This window comes from Pelodiscus sinensis, chromosome 13 (genome assembly GCF_052426305.1).
Source record: "Pelodiscus sinensis isolate ZL-2025 chromosome 13, ASM5242630v1, whole genome shotgun sequence".
NCBI classification, from domain to species: domain Eukaryota; kingdom Metazoa; phylum Chordata; order Testudines; family Trionychidae; genus Pelodiscus; species Pelodiscus sinensis.
In genome coordinates, this window is record NC_143064.1 from 20,279,069 (window position 1) to 20,299,523 (window position 20,455).

Below are 20,455 nucleotides of genomic sequence, written 5' to 3' on the forward strand. Positions count from 1 at the left end.
CCTGCTTGTAAATTCATGTGCAAGAGATCAGCAAAAAGCAGATATGAAAGGGGTACGAGCACAAAGAAAGCACATGCATTCCTGAGTGCGGAAGAATGGTCATGGGAAGTTTTTCCCAATAGATTTTGCCCCATGCTAGTCAAAATATTAACTTTTTCATTTTAAAAAAGGCCAAATCGTGTAGGCCTACTTGTGCACCAACAGTGATTGGTAGTTGCAGGATCTAGCTCTATAGACCATAACTTTGGTTTCAGCTGCATGCAAAGATCTCCCTGGCTTCAACAAACTTGTATGCTTATATCCAAGGGAATTATGACCCTAAATATATTATGCATAGAAAAATCCCTATTCCTTTAAGAGAGTTTTAGTGCATCAGACAAAAAACTAATAAATCAAATTAGAATCATAGAACACTAGGTCAGGAAGGGACCTTGAGACGTCATTGAGTCCAGTCCCCTGCCCTCATAGCAGGACCAAATACTGTCTATCAGGGATGGTCTAGACATTTATCTAACCTACTCTTAAGTATCTCCAGAGATGGGGATTCCACAACCTGCCTAGGCAATTTATTCCAGTGTTTGACTACCCCGACAGTTAAGAACTTTTTCCTAATGTCCAACCTAAACCTCCGATGCTGCTGTTTAAGCACATTGCTTCTTGTTTTATCCTCAGAGGCCAAGATGAACAAGTTTTCTCCCTCCTCCTTATGATACCCTTTTAGATACCTGAAAACGGCTATCATGTACCCCCTCAGTCTTCTCTTTTCTAAACTAAACAAACCCAATTCTTTCAGCCTTCCTTCATGGCTCAAGTTCTCTAGACCTTTAATCATTCTTGTTGCTCTTCTCTGTACCCTTTCCAATTTCTCCACATCTTCCTTGAAATGTGGTGCCCAGAACTGGACACAATACTCCAACTGAGGCCTAACCAGCACAGAGTAGAGCAGAAGAATGACTTCTCAATCTTTACCAAGATGCTTTTCCTCTTACAGATAGAATTTGAAGATTCCAAAAACAAAAAACACATACCAATAGACAATTACGTTTTATTTGCTATAGGTTCGTCCACTCCTATGTATGACACTGACACGTGACCAAAGTGCCTCGCATTTTTACTGATAAAGTGCTTTCTGTTTATTAAATGAAGCAGATATGACATGATGAATGTACTATGCAACTAATTTACTATTGTTGGTGGTATAATCTTTTACTCTTATGTGCTAATACAAAAAGTTTCTGAAATTAATCAGGGCTTAATTTACAAAAACAAACGATCAAAAATATACATAGCTTGGGCCAAACTCATCTAAACTTTGACATCAGGGATAAACTTGGCCCATTAACAATTATTTCACTTTATTGGCACCATATTAGGAAAGAACTGAACTTAGGTGTGCAACGAATAATAATTTGTAATAAATACTTACATGAACTTTTCAAATTACTTTTTGTTTGTATAAACAGCTGTTCTGGCACATTCACTACAAATGTACAAACACTGTAAAACAGTGAAAGAAATGAATGTGTGTTTCTATTATGGGTGAAAACGATGATACTATTATTCACAATAAATAGCACTTCACTCCATAAACGGTTCCATAGAAGTCAGTGGGACCACTCACAGAGTAAGGTACTAGTCAACAGTAAAAGAAAGAATCCAGTCCTATGTAAGCACAAAGTCAGTACATTATGGACCAGATTTTCATACCCTTACCTGGCACCTCATCCAATGAGTAATTCTTTCAACTTTGATGGCTCTATCCATGGAGTAAAGCATAACTTCATGTAAAAGTATCAGAATCCACTCTGAATAACACCATTGAAACCAATAAGATTACACACAGCAATAAAGTTAAGATTTTCAACTTAGCAAATCCAAACCATCGTGCCAATCTAGCTCCTTTGATACACACTTCACGGAGGCAGTAAATGGGTAATTTTTGAGAGTGAACTGAGGCAGATTGGCACTCATACAATAAATCTCTCCTTTCATCTGACCTCGTTCTTATGGATTATTGCTTAGTCCATCAACACTACAGTCAGTTAAAATTTGTCTAGCATTTGTCAAAAAATAATATACAATTTTACTAAAACATTTTTTTAATGAAAAAGCTACTGACAACTTAACTTCTCAAGGTTCATGAAAAAAGTGCTTTGATCTTATTAAAAATATTCTCTATAATTTACTTTTGGGTAATTTAAGACAGCTGTTTTGGAAAACAATTAAAAAAATTCACAACCCCTCCAAGCCCTTCTGAAAAATCAGTTTTGAATCTTTCAAAAGGAAAACAAACTTGAAATGTTTTCATGATTTTCCGCCCACGACTCCCATTTCACAATCAGCTCTACTCAGCCTTATGCAGATTACTTTTAAAGGTCAGACAACTAAAGAAGAAATTTCTCCAAGAGTTACCACTCTGGACGAGGCAGGAATGATTTTGTTTAATGTGCATTACCTCTATTTTATTTTGTATATATTTGGTTACTCAGGCCATACTAATGATGGGTATAAAGAGATCATTTGGTTCCAAAGGGAAATCATTCTGTTTAAATCAGAATATGTACATTTAAAAAAGCAAATTACAAAGACACATTTTTAAAAGGTTGCAAAAATCCTCACTATTGGGCACTGGGCAGATGCAAAATCCCTGAAAATTTGTATTTAACAACAGTTCCAAAACAGACTGCAACTTATTGATATCAGTTGAGAGAAAGTAACTTAAAAGTAGCAGCCAGAGGTACACGGAGCAGTGGGAGATTTCTCCAGTACTTTTTACTATGTAACTTGCTGTAACTTTGGTTCAGTTTTTATGACCATGGAGCACTTGCCTCTCACATCTGTTCCAAAAATCTCCCTCCACAAAATCTCCTTGTTGTGTGGCTCTTGATACATTTCATCAAACTGACAAGGCTGCTTGCTGATGTACATAATTTCATAGTGTTTTATACACAACAGAGTTGAAAGAACCAATCTGGCCCAGCAGAGATTTAATCATATTTTATATTTGGCCAAATAAATGCAAACAAATTTATATCCTGCTGCAATTTTTCTTTAATTATGTAACTTGCAAAAGGTCACTGAGGAAGTCTGTGGCAGGGTTGGGAATAGTACCTGTATCTACAGAATCCCGGGCTGATACATTAGCTGCAAGACCGTTACTTCTCTATTCCAAATAAAAGGGGCATGGAATAAAATGTATTGAATTCTCTTCTGATACCCTAGTCATGTTGCTATATTGTCTGTTCCAAATAGTCCTCTCTTTTTGCAGGTTCACCTTGGATCTCAAAGCAATCAAAGTGGGTTTTTCCTCTGAGCCTTAGCTGCATTATGACAAGTAACAGATGGAAAGCTCCCATTCTGAGATGATGCTTGCAATCCTCCATCCAGTACAACGTGTACCACTTCAAAGGGAATATGCAGAATACCGAGCTGCTGCTTTATTACAAAGGTCTTCCTGCACAGAACAGCACAAAAATCCAGTAACAAAATAATCCTGTATTAAAAAAAATACTCACACCTCCTTTATCCTGCCAATGTATTCAGAGTGTAATGAAATCTAAGAGACTATATAAATGATCAGCCAAAGTAACCAGTGTTCGTTCTTGGCCTCTTGCTAAGATCAAGTATAGCTTCAGTTAAGCATCTTCTAAACCCTCTTACTGGGGGATTAACACCATGTAGCACTTAACATCTTTAAAGCAAAATCCAATCATTATCAGTTAACCATACATCTGCGTGGGTAGGGGAAGCGCTCCATCTCTTCGTCTTGGGGAGCTCCCCATTTCTAATGAATATGCTCAGTTTTAATTGTGTAACTTTCATTTCAGTTTCCTCCGCCCAGCCAGCGAACGCAGTGGGAGCGATCCTTCAATCCATTCGTTGGAGGCCGACATCATTTCCTGCCAAAAGGCCACTTCCTCCTGTGTGGAGTCCATCCAATCCACCGGGATACCATAGCTAGTGCCTTAGAAAGAACAAGGAGGAGGTGATAATGGTCAGCGCTGCAGAAGACATTTCTATTACATACAAGAATATTTAAATGTGAACTAGTCCTGCATCGAAGGGGTCTATTCCTGAGGAGCGTTGAGCACCATAAACACTTAGCATTCGATTCCTGAGACCATGAATGTGAGGCCTAAGTCAATTTAAATGCCCAAAGTCAGACGCTCCTTAGATCGTAACCTACAAAGGAAAATGATACTGGCTTTGTGCCCTTTCTTGCTTTTTATATTTGTGTGTGTAGGCCTGACTTCTGTCGTTTTTAAAAAGGAACTTGTTGTGAGCTTGTGGGGAGGGGAGGTGGTTTCTTTGTTTTTTGTCAGTTTTATATCCAAAACCCACATCGTGTCTACCTTGGAAGCACTAGTGAAATGATGATAATTACATCAGAAACAAGAGAAGGACCAAAGATAGGTAAGGTCATTTACTCAATAACTAGGTAAAAGCAATAAATGAAAATGTGAAAATGGCAGGAAGTGCATAATGACTTCTGTGTTTCAGTTTCTACCAAGGTTGGTGGTGACTGTTGGGTGAATGCCAGTGAAAAGTCAGAAGTTAAAATAGAAAAAGAAGGAATTAAAAATTACTTAGACAAAAAATTACTTATATAAGTTAGATGTCTTCAAGTCACCAGGGCCTGATGAAATGCATCCTGGAATACTCAAGGAGCTAAGGAGATATGAGCTATTAGCTATCATATTTGAACAGTCATAGAAGATGAGAGAGATTCCAAAGGACTGAAAAAGGGCAAATATAATGCCCATCTATGAAAATGGAAATAAGAACAAGCCAGGGAATTACAGACCAGTCAGCTTAACTTCGGTCCTGGGAAAAATAATGGAGCAAACAACTAAGCAATCAGTTTGCAGCATCTTCTAGAAGATAAAGTAACAGTCAGCATGGATTTGTCAAGAACAAATCATGTCAAACCAACCCGATAGCTTTTTTGATGGGTAATAAGCCTTGTGGCTAGGGGGACAGATGATCTATCTAGACTTTAATGAGGCTGTTGATAAAGTCTCAAAATGACCTTCTCATAACAAAGTAAGGAAATGCAACCTAGATGGAGCTACTATAAGGTCAGTGCATAACTGGTTGGATAACAGTTGGAAAAAGAGTCATTATCAATGGTGCACAGTCATGTTGCAAAGGCATAATGAGTGGGGTTCCACAGGTATCAGTTCTGGGTCCACTTCTAGTCAATGTTTTTATCAGTGATTTAGATAATGGCATACAGAGAATACCTATTGAGTTTTCAGATGATACCAAGCTGGGAGGGGTTGCAAGTGCTTTGGAGAATAGGATTATAATTAAAAATTACCTGGAAAAACTAGAGAAATGGTCTGAGGTAAACAGGATGAAATTCAATAAGAAAAAATGCAGAGTACTCCACTTAGGAAGGAACAAATCAGCTGCACATATACAAAATGGGAAATGACAGCCTAGGATGGAGTAATGGGGAAAGGGATTTGCGGGTCATAGAGAACCATAACCTAAATATAAGACAACAGTGAGAGATGATTGCAAAAAAGCATACATCATTCTGGGATGTATTAGCAGACGTGCTGTAAGTGAGAAACAAGAAGTAATTCTCCTGCTCCACTCCACGCCGATTAGGCCTTAACCGGAGTAGTGTCTGGGTGTTTCATTTCAGGAAAGATGTAGATAAAGTGGAATAATCCAAAGAGGAGCAACAAAATGATTAAAGCTCAAGAAAACATGATCTATGGAGGGAAGATTGAAAAAACTAGGAAACAGAAGACAGAGGGGAGATAACAGTCTTCAAGTACCTAAAAGTTTGTTACAAGGAGGAGGGAGAAAAATTATTCTCCTTAACCTCTGATGATAGGACAAAAAGGGATATTCAACAGTTGTTATGAGACACACAGGAGGTAATTATGAGGCCTGTGGAATACTCTTTCCAGTTCTCGGAGCCATACTTTTAGAGAGATATGGACAAACTGGAGAGCATCAAGTGGAGAGCAACAAAAATGATAAAAGGTTTAGAAAACCTGACCTCTGAAGAAAGGTTAAAAAGCTGGGCATATTTAGTCTTGAGACAACACCATTGAGAGGGGACCAGATAACCATCTTCAAATATGTCAAAGATGGTTATAAAGAGGATGGTGATCAATTATTCTCCATGCCCACTGAAGGTAGGACATGATGGCTTAATCTGCAGCAAGGGAGATTTAGGTTAGATATTGAGATGAATGCTACAACTGTAAAGACAGTTAAATACTAGAAGAGGTTATCAAGGGAGATTGTGGAATCTAATAAATGGCTGTCAGGATGGTCTAAATAGATTTGTCCTGCCTCAGGTTTGGGGGAGGGAGGAACGGACTAGATGACCTCTCGAGGTTTCTTTCAGCCCTATATTTCTATGACTCTATAACATCGCTAACCAGATAAATGTCTCAGTCTGGACCATGTCCTATCCACAACAACGAATCCTGAATGTGATATTTTTATATCTTATTTATTAGCTTGTTGTAGATGCTATTTCACACTTGGGAACTTCATAACAACTCTTGGTGACATGGTAGGAGAGAGAAAACAGAGTGTGCTGGCAAGTCCCACACTGTTAAGTAGGTCTGAGAGGAAGATCTTCCAGATGCTACAAATGTTTTCCAAACAACCTCCAGGGATTGTTCATCCTGTATTATAATCCATTAAAATTTCATCGGCCTTTTTCCTCAGCGCAGATCTCCTATAACAATTTCCTGGTCTAATAATAAATATGCAGATTAGAGTTCTGTATTTTTCTACATTGTGAGTTATACTTATGGCACTGTTGGTTCAATCTGCCCCTTAACGGCTAAATGTGGGAGATGCCACAAACTAGCCCACAATGAACAGTACAAGAAAAAAGGCACAGACCAGATTTCACCAGAATGGAATTCACTTCTTTAGCATCACTAATGTGGATTATTATCTCGGCATTAGAAGGCAACATTTTTAGGTCAGCTATTTGTGTTAAAGGCAAGATGACTTGAATAATGGCACGGAGAGTATGCTTATAAAATATGCAGATGGCACCAAGCTGTGAAGAGCCGCAAGCCCTTTGGAGAACAGGATTAGAATTCAAAATTACCTTGACAAATTAGAAAAATTGACTGAAATCAACAGAATTAAGTTCAATAAAGAAAACTGTAAAGCTGTTTACTTAGGAAGGAAACTCCCCTCCCACACAAACGCACAATTACAAATGGGGATTAAGTGCTAGCTGGTAGTGCTGCTGAAAAGGATCTGGGGATGATAGAGGATCACAAACTGAATAGGAGCCAACCTTGTAATGAAGTTGCAAAAAGGCTAATGCCATTGTGGGGCATACAAACAGGGTTGTCATATATAAAATTCAAGAGGTAATTGTCCTGATCAACATGGCACTAGCAATTCCTCAGCTGTAGTCCTATGACCCGTTCTGGGAACCACACGTTAAGAAAGATGTGGACAAATAAGAAAGAATCCAGAAGAAAGCAACAAACACGATAAAAAGTTAGAAAAACTGATCTATGAGGAAAGGTTTTTTTTTTAAAAAAAATTAGGAATATTTAGTCTTGAGGAAAGATTGGGCGGGGATCTGATCACAGTCTTCAAAAATTTGAAGGGTGGTTATACAGAGGACAGTGATCAGTTATTCTCCATGTCCACTGAAGGTGGGACAAGAAGTAGTGGGCTTAACCTGCAGCAAGGAAGATGAAGGTTAGATAGTAGAGGAGAAAACTTTCTAATGGTAACAGTAGCTGCTCTGGTATACACTTCCAAGAGAGACTGTAGAATCCCTACCAGTGGAAGTTTTTTAGAACCTGTTGGACAAACACCTGTCAGAGATGGTCTAAGGCTATTTGGTCCTGCCTCAGGACAGGGGGCTGGACTGATGGCCTCTCAAGGTCCTGTCCAGCAATTCATTTCTATGATTCTATGATAGGGTGGCCAATCAGATACAGGCAAAGAGCCTGTGGAAATGGAGCAAAGAGCTGAGGGAAAAAAGTTGTCGAGGAAAAAGAAAAATAGCCTGAGCCATCGCGTTTGGTCGAGCAAAAAACAAAAACAAAACATGCTTCCGGTTTGGCTTTTTGACCACATCAGGCTCCCATTGGCTGGCACCATCTTGCTTCACCACGCCAGGTGGCTCCCCTGCACTCGGTGAGCACCAGCGCTGGGGGCCCTTTGTGGGGGCGCAGGGGTGTCTTCGCAAGCTGCACTTTTTGCAGTGAAGAGCCGCATGCAGCTCGCGAGCCGCAGATTGGCCACCCCTACCTATTCTATGAAAATCTTGTCATGAAAGGGAGGGAAGGGGGAAATAGGACTGGAATGGAAGCGAAGATGCCACAATGAAAAATTATCCAAGTGAAGGACAGCAAAACAGAAATTCTAACGGACCTCCATATAATCTTGGCACAGAAACATGGATATCTATAGCTATGTAGCCTTGTTAAGGCCAAGACTAGAACAGTGTCCAAAAAATAACTAGATAAACGCATTGAGGACAGGTCCATCAGTGGCTATTGTATAGCATAGGCAGGGATGGTGTGTCTAGCCTGTTTGCCAGAAGTTGGGAATGGGTGACAGGGACTGAATCATTTGATTACCTCTTCTGTTCTTTCCCTCTGAAGCGCCTGGCATTGGGCACTCTTGGAAGACAGGATACTGGGCTAGATGGACCTTTGTTCTGACCAAGTATGGCTATTCTTACCCTTTGTCTACCTGGTCTGTTTAGGATCCACGTTGCCACTGTAAGGTATTCATTATTGGTATTACTTGTAAACTTCAATGTATTGTTAGAGAGGGAGCTACCAGGTGGTGCTGATACACAAGTTCGTTTTCTTAACTGCAAACACCATGGGCAGTGGGTGAACCACTTGCTGGTTTACAGAGTCCTGGCCCTTCCATCGGAGGCCCTAACCCTTCTGAGCCTGCCAGATCCCAGCATACTCCACTATTGCTGCTGTGTCCTGCCCCAGGCTAGCCTCCCCCTCAACCGCAGAGCACCAGGAGGCCGGGCAGCATGGCTCTAACGGGCACAGAAGAGCCGACCACCTGCAGAGCAGAAAGAGGACTGGGGGAGGAGTGTGGGTGGGACTGCAGCTGCCTAGGATACCCACTGCAAGCACTACTCAGGTGAGGAAGAAGTTATGCATTGTTTGTGATGTATTCTCTCTCAAACTAGAGCCAGTTCTGGGGGTGGAATTCCTTCCTAGGATCCAGGTATTGTTGCAGATCTCCCAACAGTCCCGGGTTTTGTCCTGCTTTCACCTCTAACTCCACTTTCCCAGCTGAAATGACTCCTGTCTTGCTGGGTTGGGTGGGCTTGATGCTCTGTTCCAGGCATTGCCACCTGCTTCTCCTCCTCCCCCTGCTCTCCAATTCCCTCTTTTCTCTGAGAGCACCTCTGATTCCCCACAAGGGCTTTTCCTGGTCCCTTTTGGAGCCAACCCGCTGAGCCCCTCTCCCTGCCTTCCTGGGGCAGGATCCATCCCACGTTAGCCCGTGGAAGCACTGGGAGGGACAGTGCTGAGGTTCCTGAAAGAGAGGTTTGTCAGCGTGCCATTTGTGACCACCTCTGCCCTGGAGTGGTGTGTGCATGGAAACCAAAGTTACACGTAGAACACGCCCACATTCCCTGCAACGCACATCTCCTTCAACAAAGCCACCTGGGAAGGCCCCATCATGATTTATGGCTCAGTAAAGGAGTGACAATATTTAATACAATTTAGTTTGAAGAAAAACTACTGACTCAAATAACGATGCAATTACCTGTCCCCAGGCCCAGCCTGATCCCGCCAAGGAAGTGATTGGTTAGTTTTTCATGATCCCATACAGTCAGCTCAACACAGGCATCTTTCAGATCTTCTGTGTGGAACCCATCATACACAATGGTGTGATTAAAAACAGGGTTTGGGTCTCTTTTGATAACTCGGGTCTTTTGGTAACTCTTCTTACTGGTGTCTGGAAGCACATAGCTTAGAGAGAAGAAAAAAAAATATCAGAGTTAAACAAAGTTTTAATCTATTTTCTGTTTTCTTTGGTAAGGATGGGACCAAACCAAATTCCTGGGTCCACAGACTCAATTGTGAACTTAAGGGAAATCTGGTCTCAGTTTAACAACTAGGCTCTAGAGACATTAGAATAGTCAAAAGTTTCAGATGAGAAACTATTAGCCATAAGAGTCCACTTTAAAAGTAAAAAATCTTCCTGAAGAATTTTCTCTGTTTTAAAGTGTGGCAAAGTTTTGGCGAGTATTTATCAAATTAGTCATTTTCATTTATTATGTACAAAATATATTTGACTGTTTATTAAATAAACAATGTCTTCACCAGAAATTGGCACAAGAACCCAACTGCAATCATAACTAACAATAAGCCCACGCCAATCCTAGTAGTAATTCTGGACCACATCTCACCACGATTGTAAACACGACTGAAATTCTACAGGATCCAACCCGAACACAAGCCTGGTGAGTCCTACAAGAAATGCATCCAATGGTAGGATTGGCACGATTACTGGCCTCAACCAAACGCAAAAACATGTACTGGCCCCAACTTATACCTAGCTCAGTGAAACCTATAAGCACCAACCTTAGCCCTGGTCAGAAGACCCCCATTGGCCACAGCTCTCTCCTAGGCTAGGCCCTCTTCCAGCCACAACCACAGCGGTAGAACACTGACCTCCTACAGTCCAGCCCTAATTCAGACCTTAGTCCAACGGCCCTAATTTAGACCTACGCCTGGCAAGCCCTACTAGCTCCAACCCTGGCTCAGTGGGCAATACAGTCCCTAGTCCTTGCCCTAGGCTAGTGAGACTAACCAGCCCCAACCCTAATCTGAGCCGGGGGCCCTATGCTAGCCCCAATCCCACCCTGAGCCCAGAGAGTCTTAGTGGGTGCAATCCTAAATGTTGGTGTGGTGTTAGGGGGAGTGAGACCAGGGTTAATGTGGTCAGGCAAAAGCCTCACTCCGATTCCTAGCCCAGGGCCTTGCTGTATTCATTTACATAGAAGGTATGAGCCCAAAAGGTCAAAGGTGTGAACAAGACCTTGTCACCATGGTCCAGCATTAAACAAGGTTTGGAGGCTGGCATAGAAAGACCTTAGCCTGGTTAGTATCACAGCAAACAAACCTTTAAAAATCCTTTAAAATAATGTATTAGAGATACAGAAAAGATGAAAAAACAGTTAAAGCCTTTGAAATATAAAGTATTAAACAAGGATTTCATTTAAACAATGTCCTTTGTTCCCTTTGGGGAATATCCCCCTGATCTGATAGTCTCTATGAAAGATGGTAACTGTCCTTTCTGAGGAAAAGAGAAGTTAGCAGAGACAGGCTGAAGTAGTCATTGCTGTTGTTAAGTCTGATCCCATTTCCTATAAGGCAAAAAAGAAGATGCAGGCAAAAAGAAGAGAAGCAAAAAGACCAGCACAGAGAGAAAATGTAGCTTCTATTTTGGCATTGACTCTTGCAACCTCATGGCTGAAAAAAACACAGGCACAAAAAAAACCCCAACCAAACAAAAAAAAAAAGCCACAGCCACACACACACCAACCACCACGGTCTTGTCTTAGCCACTTTGAGAATAGCAAACTTGTATAATCATCAGGATGTTTAAGGCATTGTTTTCAGCTGCCTCTCTCTGGTCACTCTGAGCTTTCAGCAGTGTTGCAAAATATATAGTCTTGGTTAAGCCAATGTTTTACCAGACAGAAGGAAAAAGGAGACTAGAAATTTAAAAAACCCCCGCAACCCTATACACACAAAGTCTCAGGTCCCAGTTGGTATTCAGGATTTAGTTTAAATCAGCGGAGAGTGCAATGTCATTTTTCTCCATCTGTCTGACCCAATCTGGTTAAGATATTTCTTAGTAGTAAGATAAAAGAGATCAAGAGTCCCAGGAGATGGGGTGGCTGGCATGAGGATGAAGCTCACTAGAGTAGCCAGTTTTCCCTCCCCAAAGTCTTTCTTTAAAGACCCCCGGTGCATACTGGCTCTCAGGGAGCTGCCTCCTGCTCCCCGCCTCCTATTGTGCTGCCTCTGTATCAGAGGCAGCAGTGCAGAGGGCGGGAAGGAGGTAGGAGCCAGTGCATGCAGAGAGTTTAACTTCCCACCTGTCCCCTCCTCCCCCGACCTGCACTCTGATAGAGGCAGCAGCACAGGGCGGGGGGAGAGGGGGAGGCACTCCCCAGGAGTAGGTGCATGCAGGGTGTAGATGCTTTTAAGCCAGCTCTCTACATGTACCAGGAGCCTGTGTGTAACCATGACGGTTAACCAATGATCCCAGGCTCCCTGTGTACATGGTTACACTTTCACATCCCTACTATCAGCCCTAATTCCAAACTTATCTGGGCTCACTGCATGTCCCAACACTCGTCCTATTCCTGGGCTACAACTGACCTGAACTGTAACCCTGGCCCATAGACTAGATCTTGTCAGAACTATTTGAAGGGAAATGTTAAAAAATGCTCTTTTTCTCATAAAATGGTTCAAATCTGAAAAGCAGACAGTGTTTTAGACAAGTAGAATTGTGGTTTATGAAGCTTAGAGTGGGGACCACAGTGATTATCTAGCCTAACCTCCTCTCTAATTCATCTGAAGAAGTGGGCTGTGCCCATGAAAGCTCATGAGACCATCTACATATTTTGTTAGTCTCTAAGGTGCTGCAGAACTATTCTTTGTTTAAGTTGTCTCCTCTAATGCAGGTCAGAGAACTTTTTCAAAGCCCACAGTTGCGTTTGAAATGGAGCATAGACCTAGAACTTTTGGAAAAAAAAAAAAAACCCATCATCATAATTCGTAAGTTACCAGTGGCATAGAATCCATCACAGCCTTTATTGGATTGTTCCAATAGTTAGCTACCTTCGCTGTTAAACAAAAAAAGAAACCACTTACGTCTAGTCTAAATTTTTGTAGCTTCAACTTCCAGCTGTTGATCTTATTAGACTGAAAAGCCCTCGATTATCAAATTTCTGTTCCTCATCAAAGTATCTAGTCTATAATCAAGTCGCCTATTAGTCTTCTCTTTATTAAGCTAAATAGACTGAGCTCCTTGAATTTTTCACTAGAAGGCATATTTTCTAATCCTTTAAATCATTCTCAGGGTTCTTCTCTTAACTCTCTGCAGTTTTTCAACATCTTTCCTAAAATGTAGACACCAGAACTGATGCAGCATTCCAGTACAGCTTGCACCAGTACCAAATACATAGGTCAGTATAACATCTCTACTCCTACTCTACATTTCCTTTTATACATGCAAGAATCACTTTAACCTTGTCGGCCACAGAATTGCACTGGAAGCTCACATTCAGCCGACACAATCCAACATGATTCCATGAGGAAAAAAACCAAACAAACCAACCCAGATGTTTTGATAAAATTTTATCCACTTTTTTTGTATTTTCTAAATACCGTAAACTTTCAAAAAAATCATTTTGTAAACATTTTTCAATATTTGCACCATAGCAAAAAGCAAATTGGAAAGAAGAAAAAAAATATATATATATAGTGAAATACACTTTTTTTTCCATAATATTCTGCACCTTTTTTACAGAGGGATTTTTTAAAAAAACTACTTCAAGTAGTTTAAAGAAAGAATTTTCAATGGCACCTTTTCTTAAAAAGAGAAACAAATCCACACACCTCTGACAAATGTATAATAATGTGTAATAATGAAATGAAAATAATTCCATTTTGAAAATGATTTTGAATGTCTGTATATCACTTCGGGTTTTTTTAAACCAATGTTCTGTGGAATAGGCAGAACCAATATCCCACATCATACACAGAGGACTCTGGCGAGGACAAAACCTGGATCCAAACTTTAAGCATTGGGGCCCATCTCTACTATATATAAATATGGATCAACACCCAATCTCTCTCACTCTCACACCACTCCATTAAACAATGTTGAAGCCCAGAGGTTCCTTTGCTTTTGGATTAAAGAAAGTTCCTTAAGCACATAAATCCCTCGGTCTTGTCAATATCCATTGATTTCTTTAGGTGGGAGGTTCCGCAACTGAAGAGAAGTGTGCCATTTAACTGCATATCAAATTTTTATACTATTTATCCTCTGCTGACAGCTACTGGCAGGGACTGAAAATATGTCACTTCAAATGAAAAGCAAAAGGAACACTAATTCTCTAATTAGGATCCTATTATTTTAGGTTGCAACTATGGCCTCAAGACCTATAATTCTGAGTGAGCATGTACGAATAATAAAAAGACAGACCAACCCAGGGGCCAGACAGACACTCATGGTTTTGATGTATGGTTTGTACATTTACCAACGCTACAAAAGAGAGCTGTGTGCTTTGCACACATGTACACAGTCTAGCATTTGGGTGTTTCCCATAGCACAGACACCCTATCGTTGCTGGATGTTGACAAGCACCAGTAATAGCTCACTTTGTGTCTCTCATCCCCACTTGAGCTGCTTTTATAAAACTACAACAAACCTCTCGTCCCCCCCCCCCCGTGCTGCATGTGCGTGCACATGCATGCACATGTCCTTTGATACAGGAAATTCTCAATTTTGACTGAACACACAAGGTCAGACCCAGAGGCCCTCCCTCCATTTTTACTTACTGTATTTTCCGGCGTATAAGACGACTTTTGATGTTAAAAAACATCCCCCCAAAATCGGGGGTCCTCTTATACGCCGGGTATGTGGCTTTGCAAAGCCTCGGGGGAAGCCGGCGGCGGGGCATCCCACCGCGGAGGGGCTCCGGCGGCGGGGCAGCTCAGGCGCGCCTGGGATGCCTCGCCGCCGGCTTCCCCCGAGGCTTTGCAAAGCCGCGGAGGGGCTCCGGCGGCGGGGAAGCTCAGGAGCGCCTGGGATGCCCCGCCGCCGGCTTCCCCCGAGGCTTTGCAAAGCCGCGGAGGGGCTCCGGCGGCGGGGCAGCTCAGGCGCACCTGGGATGCCCCGCCGCCAGCTTCCCCCGAGGCTTTGCAAAGCCGCGGAGGGGCTCCGGCGGCGGGGAAGCTCAGGAGCGCCTGGGATGCCCCGCCGCCGGCTTCCCCCGAGGCTTTGCAAAGCCGCGGAGGGGCTCCGGCGGCGGGGCAGCCCTGGCGCGCTGGGGCTGTCCCGCTGCCGGGGCATCCTCAGAGGCTTTGCTCCCGGTGTCCCTGGTCTGCTGGAGACGGTCCCCAGCAGACCAGAGGCACCGGGAGCAAAGCTCTGGCAAAGCCTCAGAGGCGCGGGACCCCGCCGCTGCTGCGGCTTTGCTCCCGGTGCCTCTGGTCTGCTGGGGACCGTCTCCAGCAGACCAGGGACACCAGGAGTAAAGGAGGCGGAGGGGCGCTGGGGTATAAGACGAAACCCTATCTTTTAACTAAAAAATTAGGGGGTCGTCTTATATGCCCAGTCGCCTTATATGCCGGAAAATACGGTAGTTCTTAGTTAAGCAAAACTCCCGCTGATTTCTGTGAGCATTTGCCAGAATACAAACTTTTGTATTTGGCCTACAACAAAAGGCAATTCACTCCAGATGATCCTAGAGAACAGGGAACTGCACCTGAGGTGCCCGGAGGCTATTTATAGTGCCAAGAACTGATGCACCGCTAGATGAGACCCCCCATTAGAAGACGACACTCACATCCTCCAGAAAGTGTCCTTTTGGAGGTCTGTGAGCCCTGCATCTGAGCCAAGATCTTCCCCACTTTGACATACGAGAAAAAGTTCATAGACGTACCATTTCACAAAGGAGTCAACTCCAGATGGGCGCAACTGTGGGAGGTCCTTGCTGTCTTTGACCCAGATATGAACTTCCCCAGATGAGGGATTCTTTGGACCTGCCATTTCAGAAAATAAAATTGTTTTTAATCAAGTCCTAATAGCAGTCAGCAAGCAGAGTGCAGCCTCCTTCACTTAAGTGTGGAGGTGTAGATCCAGGGCCCAACTTTTTCTCTTACTTCCCACGACACAGAACATCTAGATACCAGCTGTGCTGGTGCACAGCTGCTTATCAGTTTGTTCCAATGAAATGCTCCTTACTAGGAGACACTGGACACAGCACTTCCTCACACGGGCCAACAGAAGGTGTTATTCCCCCTCTCCCACCCCTGCCGAAAAGCCATTTCATCAGGACAGTCTGGCTGAGTGGCAGCTTGGGAGGTGGAGACAGTAACGGAAGCGTGCTCAGGGACAAGCACTCTAGAACATGTGAGACAGCAGGAGAGGAGATCCTTCTGCATTATTGAGGGGAGACATCAACAGAGTACTAGGGCACAGTAGATCCTCCTTTCTGCTCATTTCATCCTAAACTGGCTGCTGCCCTCTTGCCCACTCAGACCCTTTGTTTCCCCTTTGAGGGGGACATTACCTTTGGACCCTATCAGCGATCCAAGCAGAAAGTAGTCCCCTGGCTAATGAATGTTTTCCCAGAGCCACTGCCCAGTTTCAGCCTGCAAGGGCTCCTGTCCTGGGAGTTCATCTCTACCCAAGACTAACAGAGAAGGATTCCCATTTCCAACTCCACACATAGGCACAGGAACTAGGGGTGTAAGTGGAGCTGCAGCACCCTGAGGTGCCAGCCACTGTTGGCCCCACGCCCCTGGGGTGGTGGCTGCTGCTGACCTGCGTGCTTTAGCTTTGCACCTGGCTTCAGTTGGGGTGGGGAGTGGATGGAGGGAAAGGGGCTGGATTCCCGTGCCAGTGAGTCTCTACCCCTTCCTGCTGAAATACTCCATGTTGCAGCTCCCAGCTGCCATGGTTGAGTCAGTCTAACAGGGCTCCATTTAGAACTTGCCAGCATTGCTGTCTTAAAGCAATGGGCCGAGTGCACTGGGGGAGGGAGACCAAGCTTCTGCCTCTCTCAGAGCTGAGCAATGAACAGCAAAGGGTTGATTAAAGCACAAACCCAGACACAACCTGCAGATTGAAGTGCAAAGCACCTGCAGTTCTTCATTTGTGCTGATCACAAAGACCATCTCTTGCTCTAATGAGATTACCACCCTTCTCACCAGGCCTAAAATACACTGGGTTGCAAGCTGCATGCCCTCTAGGCATAGAAAATCTTTCTTCTTTAATGGATTAAATATATTTTACCTAGAGTTCCTGGTGGGACATATTTAATAGACAGATTCATCACTCCTCGATGATCCACACCGTTACTGGCAGAAAGGCTCTGAAAAAGAAAGAGACAGGATACATGCGCTGGTATTAGCACAATTCATGCAGCAGCATTTAAGATTAGTGGGGATGTTCATACAGGGAGTCCCTAGGTATTCATGGGGAAGGCTATTCTAGGTATCCCTAGATGCTCATACAGAGAGTCTCTAGGTCTCAGGGGGAGGCTCTTCATTGAGGCTTTGCTCCTATTGTTGGCCTGTCAGAGCTCAAAGTCCCCAACCTGGCTTGTGATTTTAGGACTTCAGCTTAAGACACATTGACGGGTCTTGATTTTCAGAAAGCAGATGCTCTGCCTTTGTCTTGGACAGCTTCTGACATTTCCAGGTGCCATTTTAAGCAGTTGCCTTTGACTTCGCATGACAATTTCTGTTTGGGCCTTGGCTACCTTGCTTTTCTGCTCACAGCCTACTGCAGAGGTTAGAGATCGCAGTAACTTGGAACGGATGCCTCTCTGTGGCCTTAAAGGATCCATTTCCAGGTGGAGAGCTATGTCCTTGCATTGGTTCTGTGCCATTTTGTTAAGCTATTACTTTAAACTCCAACCCAACTGACAAAGTGTGTTTTACCCAAGAAAGCTCATGATTCCACATATTTATGTTAGTCTCTAAGGTGCCACAGGCCTACTCATTGTCTTTAAACTCACCAGGAACTCACAATCATAAATAAATGTAGTAGGAAACCAGCTGAGACCGACATACCCGTGGCTTCAGCGTGTACCAGTTGAGTTTCTTGTTGCTCCAATCCCAGCTAGCAAGGTCTATTTCTATCTCTCCTAAGAAGCTGTTTCGTCCTAATGGGTCATTGTGCCACACAGAAAGATTCAATTTTTGGATCAGCAGCACCATTTTTTCTATTCTGTACTACAAGGGAGAAAGAGAGGGTTGGGCTGTTCAAAATAATTTTGCTTTTGTTAGAATATTAAATACAATTTGGCAATAAAGCTGATTTTTCAGTATTGTAAACAGCAAGTAATAACCTGTCACAGTCCGTCCTCCTCCATCCTCCTCCCCCCTCCCCCCAAAAAAAACTATAGAAAACAAACCAAAAGGCACCTGGTCTGTGCTTATTTTGAAGGACTTGGCCCCCTTTTTTGGAAAATTATAAATCTCATGTCAGACTGATGCTGCTTCATAGTCTATATTCAGACATTGCTAATGGCTTCTTCTGCATGTAAGGAAACCATGAATTCTTTTTTATAAGGATAACCCAACACATTTATAAGAATTCTTAAAAGACATGGAGTTTTTAAATAACCCTTACAGCTCTCATCAGTAAGATCATAGTGGTGAATGCTGCATATTTCTGTTTTATGAATAGTAGCCAGTGCAGGATAGAGGAAATAGCTCAGGCAGAGAGATCATAGGGGCTCTCCAAATCCACTTACACTCCTTCTCCCAATCCCAACACAATCTTAGTTCTGTCAACTCTAAACATTCAAAAATCATGAGTCAGCCCTCCCAATAATCATGTGTTTAAGCTTTAAAAGCCTTTTAAAAGCTTTTTAAAATGAGAATACATTTGGGGGCTTTTTATTGGCTTTCTGCTTTAGGATTTATATTTTCAAATTTTACTCTACCACCAGCAATGTTAGTTTTTTGTTTGTTTGGGCTTTAAGTGGAAGCAGAGATTCTCAGGTTATCACAGGCCTCCAAGCAGCTGTGGCTTTAAAAAAAAAAAAAAAAAACCTCACCACATTATCATGAGACTCATGATTAAAGTAATGAGGACAGGCAACATCTCAACCCGCTGATTCTGGGGATTAAGAAAGATTTTAGCTAGTCTTCACCTTTTTTGGGGAGGTGCACTTGTTTAAAATACATTTGTAGCCTCTTATTTTCACTAAGGGTACGTCTACACTACATGCCTCTGTCAGCAGAGGCATGTAGATTTGTTTGTTCAGCAAAGGTAAATGAAGCCACGATTTAAATGATCGCGGCTTCATTTACATATACATGGCTGCCGCGCTGAGCCGACAAACAGCTGATCAGCTGTTTGTCGGCTCGCCGCTAGTCTGGACGTTCCCCCTGTCGACATCAAAGCCCTTTGTTGGCAGCCCCAGTAAACCTCATTCCACGAGGAATAACGGGGCTGCTGACAAAGGGCTTTGATGTCGACAGGGGGAACGTCCAGACTAGCAGCGAGCCGACAAACAGCTGATCAGCTGTTTGTCGGCTCAGCGTGGCAGCCATGTAAATGTAAATGAAGCCGCGATCATTTAAATCGCGGCTTCATTTGCCTTTGCTGATCTGTCTAATCTACATGCCTCTGCCGACAGAGGCATGTAGTCTAGACACAGCCTAAGAGTCTTGAAAGTGAAACCCAAACAATAGAGGCACTGCTTTTCCACAAAAGATTAGAGCAGTAGTTCCCAAACTTTTCGGCATCGTGTTCCCTTTTTGATTTTTGAAAAATCCTCACGTCTTCCGCCTCCCTCCCCCGCAATGAGGTTTACCAGCTAATTCGATTTAGGGCTTTAATTCGGAATCCCATTTCACTGCCGCGTGTAGACGCGGGCAGTTACTTCGGGCTAGTCAATTTCTAAAATGGCAACTGGCTGGGAACATGCTAATGAAACGCGAGATATTTAAATCCCACGCTTCATTTGCAATTTCAGTTGCCCTCATTAGCCTCCCTAGACCGAACTAAGGGGCTAGTGTAGACATACCCTTAGTCATCGAGATAGGCCTGCCTAGACCAGGGCTGGGTTGTAGGGGACACCAAGCCCTAGGACCAGATCCAGAGAGGCTAGGAGTACCCACCAGTCAGACAGAAATCAATAGGGGTTTGTAAGTGCTCAGCACTTCTAAAGGATCAGACCCTGGCATTGCGAGTGAGTCCCAGGTGTGCTGTAATAAAACTCGTCAAAAATATTCTTACTCTTAACACTTCGTTGTAAATGGGATTCACCGTTCTCTTCCTCACTGAGGTTTTCCTCTTGCCCATTCGAGCTTTGTCTGGGAGCAGGTAAGTTTTTACATATCTGGAAAAGAGAACTCCAGATGAGTAACATTCAACATTGCCATGCTCCAACCAACTCGAGATTTCTGAGCTGTTACACCAAATTTATGCAAACACAAAACCTGGAGTTGACCGTCTGGAATGAAAACTAGCTAAGAAACCTGCTGGGATATTAACCTGGATTCTGTGTGAAGTTATAAATCATTCAATGGGGAAGGATGGACACTAATGAAATCAGAAGCAGGTGGCTCCCTGGCCAATATGTAAAACTGGCAATGATTTAGAAATCATTAGAGACCATTCTTTGTAACAGTAGAGGTGGTAAGGGGGATAGTGGACCAGCTGTCATATCATAAGCTGTCTGTGCATGTGAGAT

General features: G+C 43.1%; 1 protein-coding gene across 2 annotated transcripts in view; it reads right to left on the bottom strand.

The window, feature by feature from the left end:
- Positions 1 to 1,027: 1,027 nt before the first annotated feature.
- Positions 1,028 to 20,455, bottom strand: part of LOC102458959 (synaptotagmin-like protein 2) — a 71,306-nt gene continuing 51,878 nt past the window's right edge. For both annotated transcript variants that reach the window (XM_075940954.2, XM_075940955.2), the window contains 6 exons: positions 19,999 to 20,101; positions 17,820 to 17,981; positions 17,038 to 17,116; positions 15,683 to 15,782; positions 9,760 to 9,965; positions 1,028 to 3,964 (listed from right to left, as the gene is read on the bottom strand). In XM_075940954.2, coding sequence (XP_075797069.2) covers positions 3,819 to 3,964; positions 9,760 to 9,965; positions 15,683 to 15,782; positions 17,038 to 17,116; positions 17,820 to 17,981; positions 19,999 to 20,101 — 796 coding nt within the window. In that variant the 3' untranslated portion in view covers positions 1,028 to 3,818. The remainder of the gene's footprint in view (positions 3,965 to 9,759; positions 9,966 to 15,682; positions 15,783 to 17,037; positions 17,117 to 17,819; positions 17,982 to 19,998; positions 20,102 to 20,455) is intronic.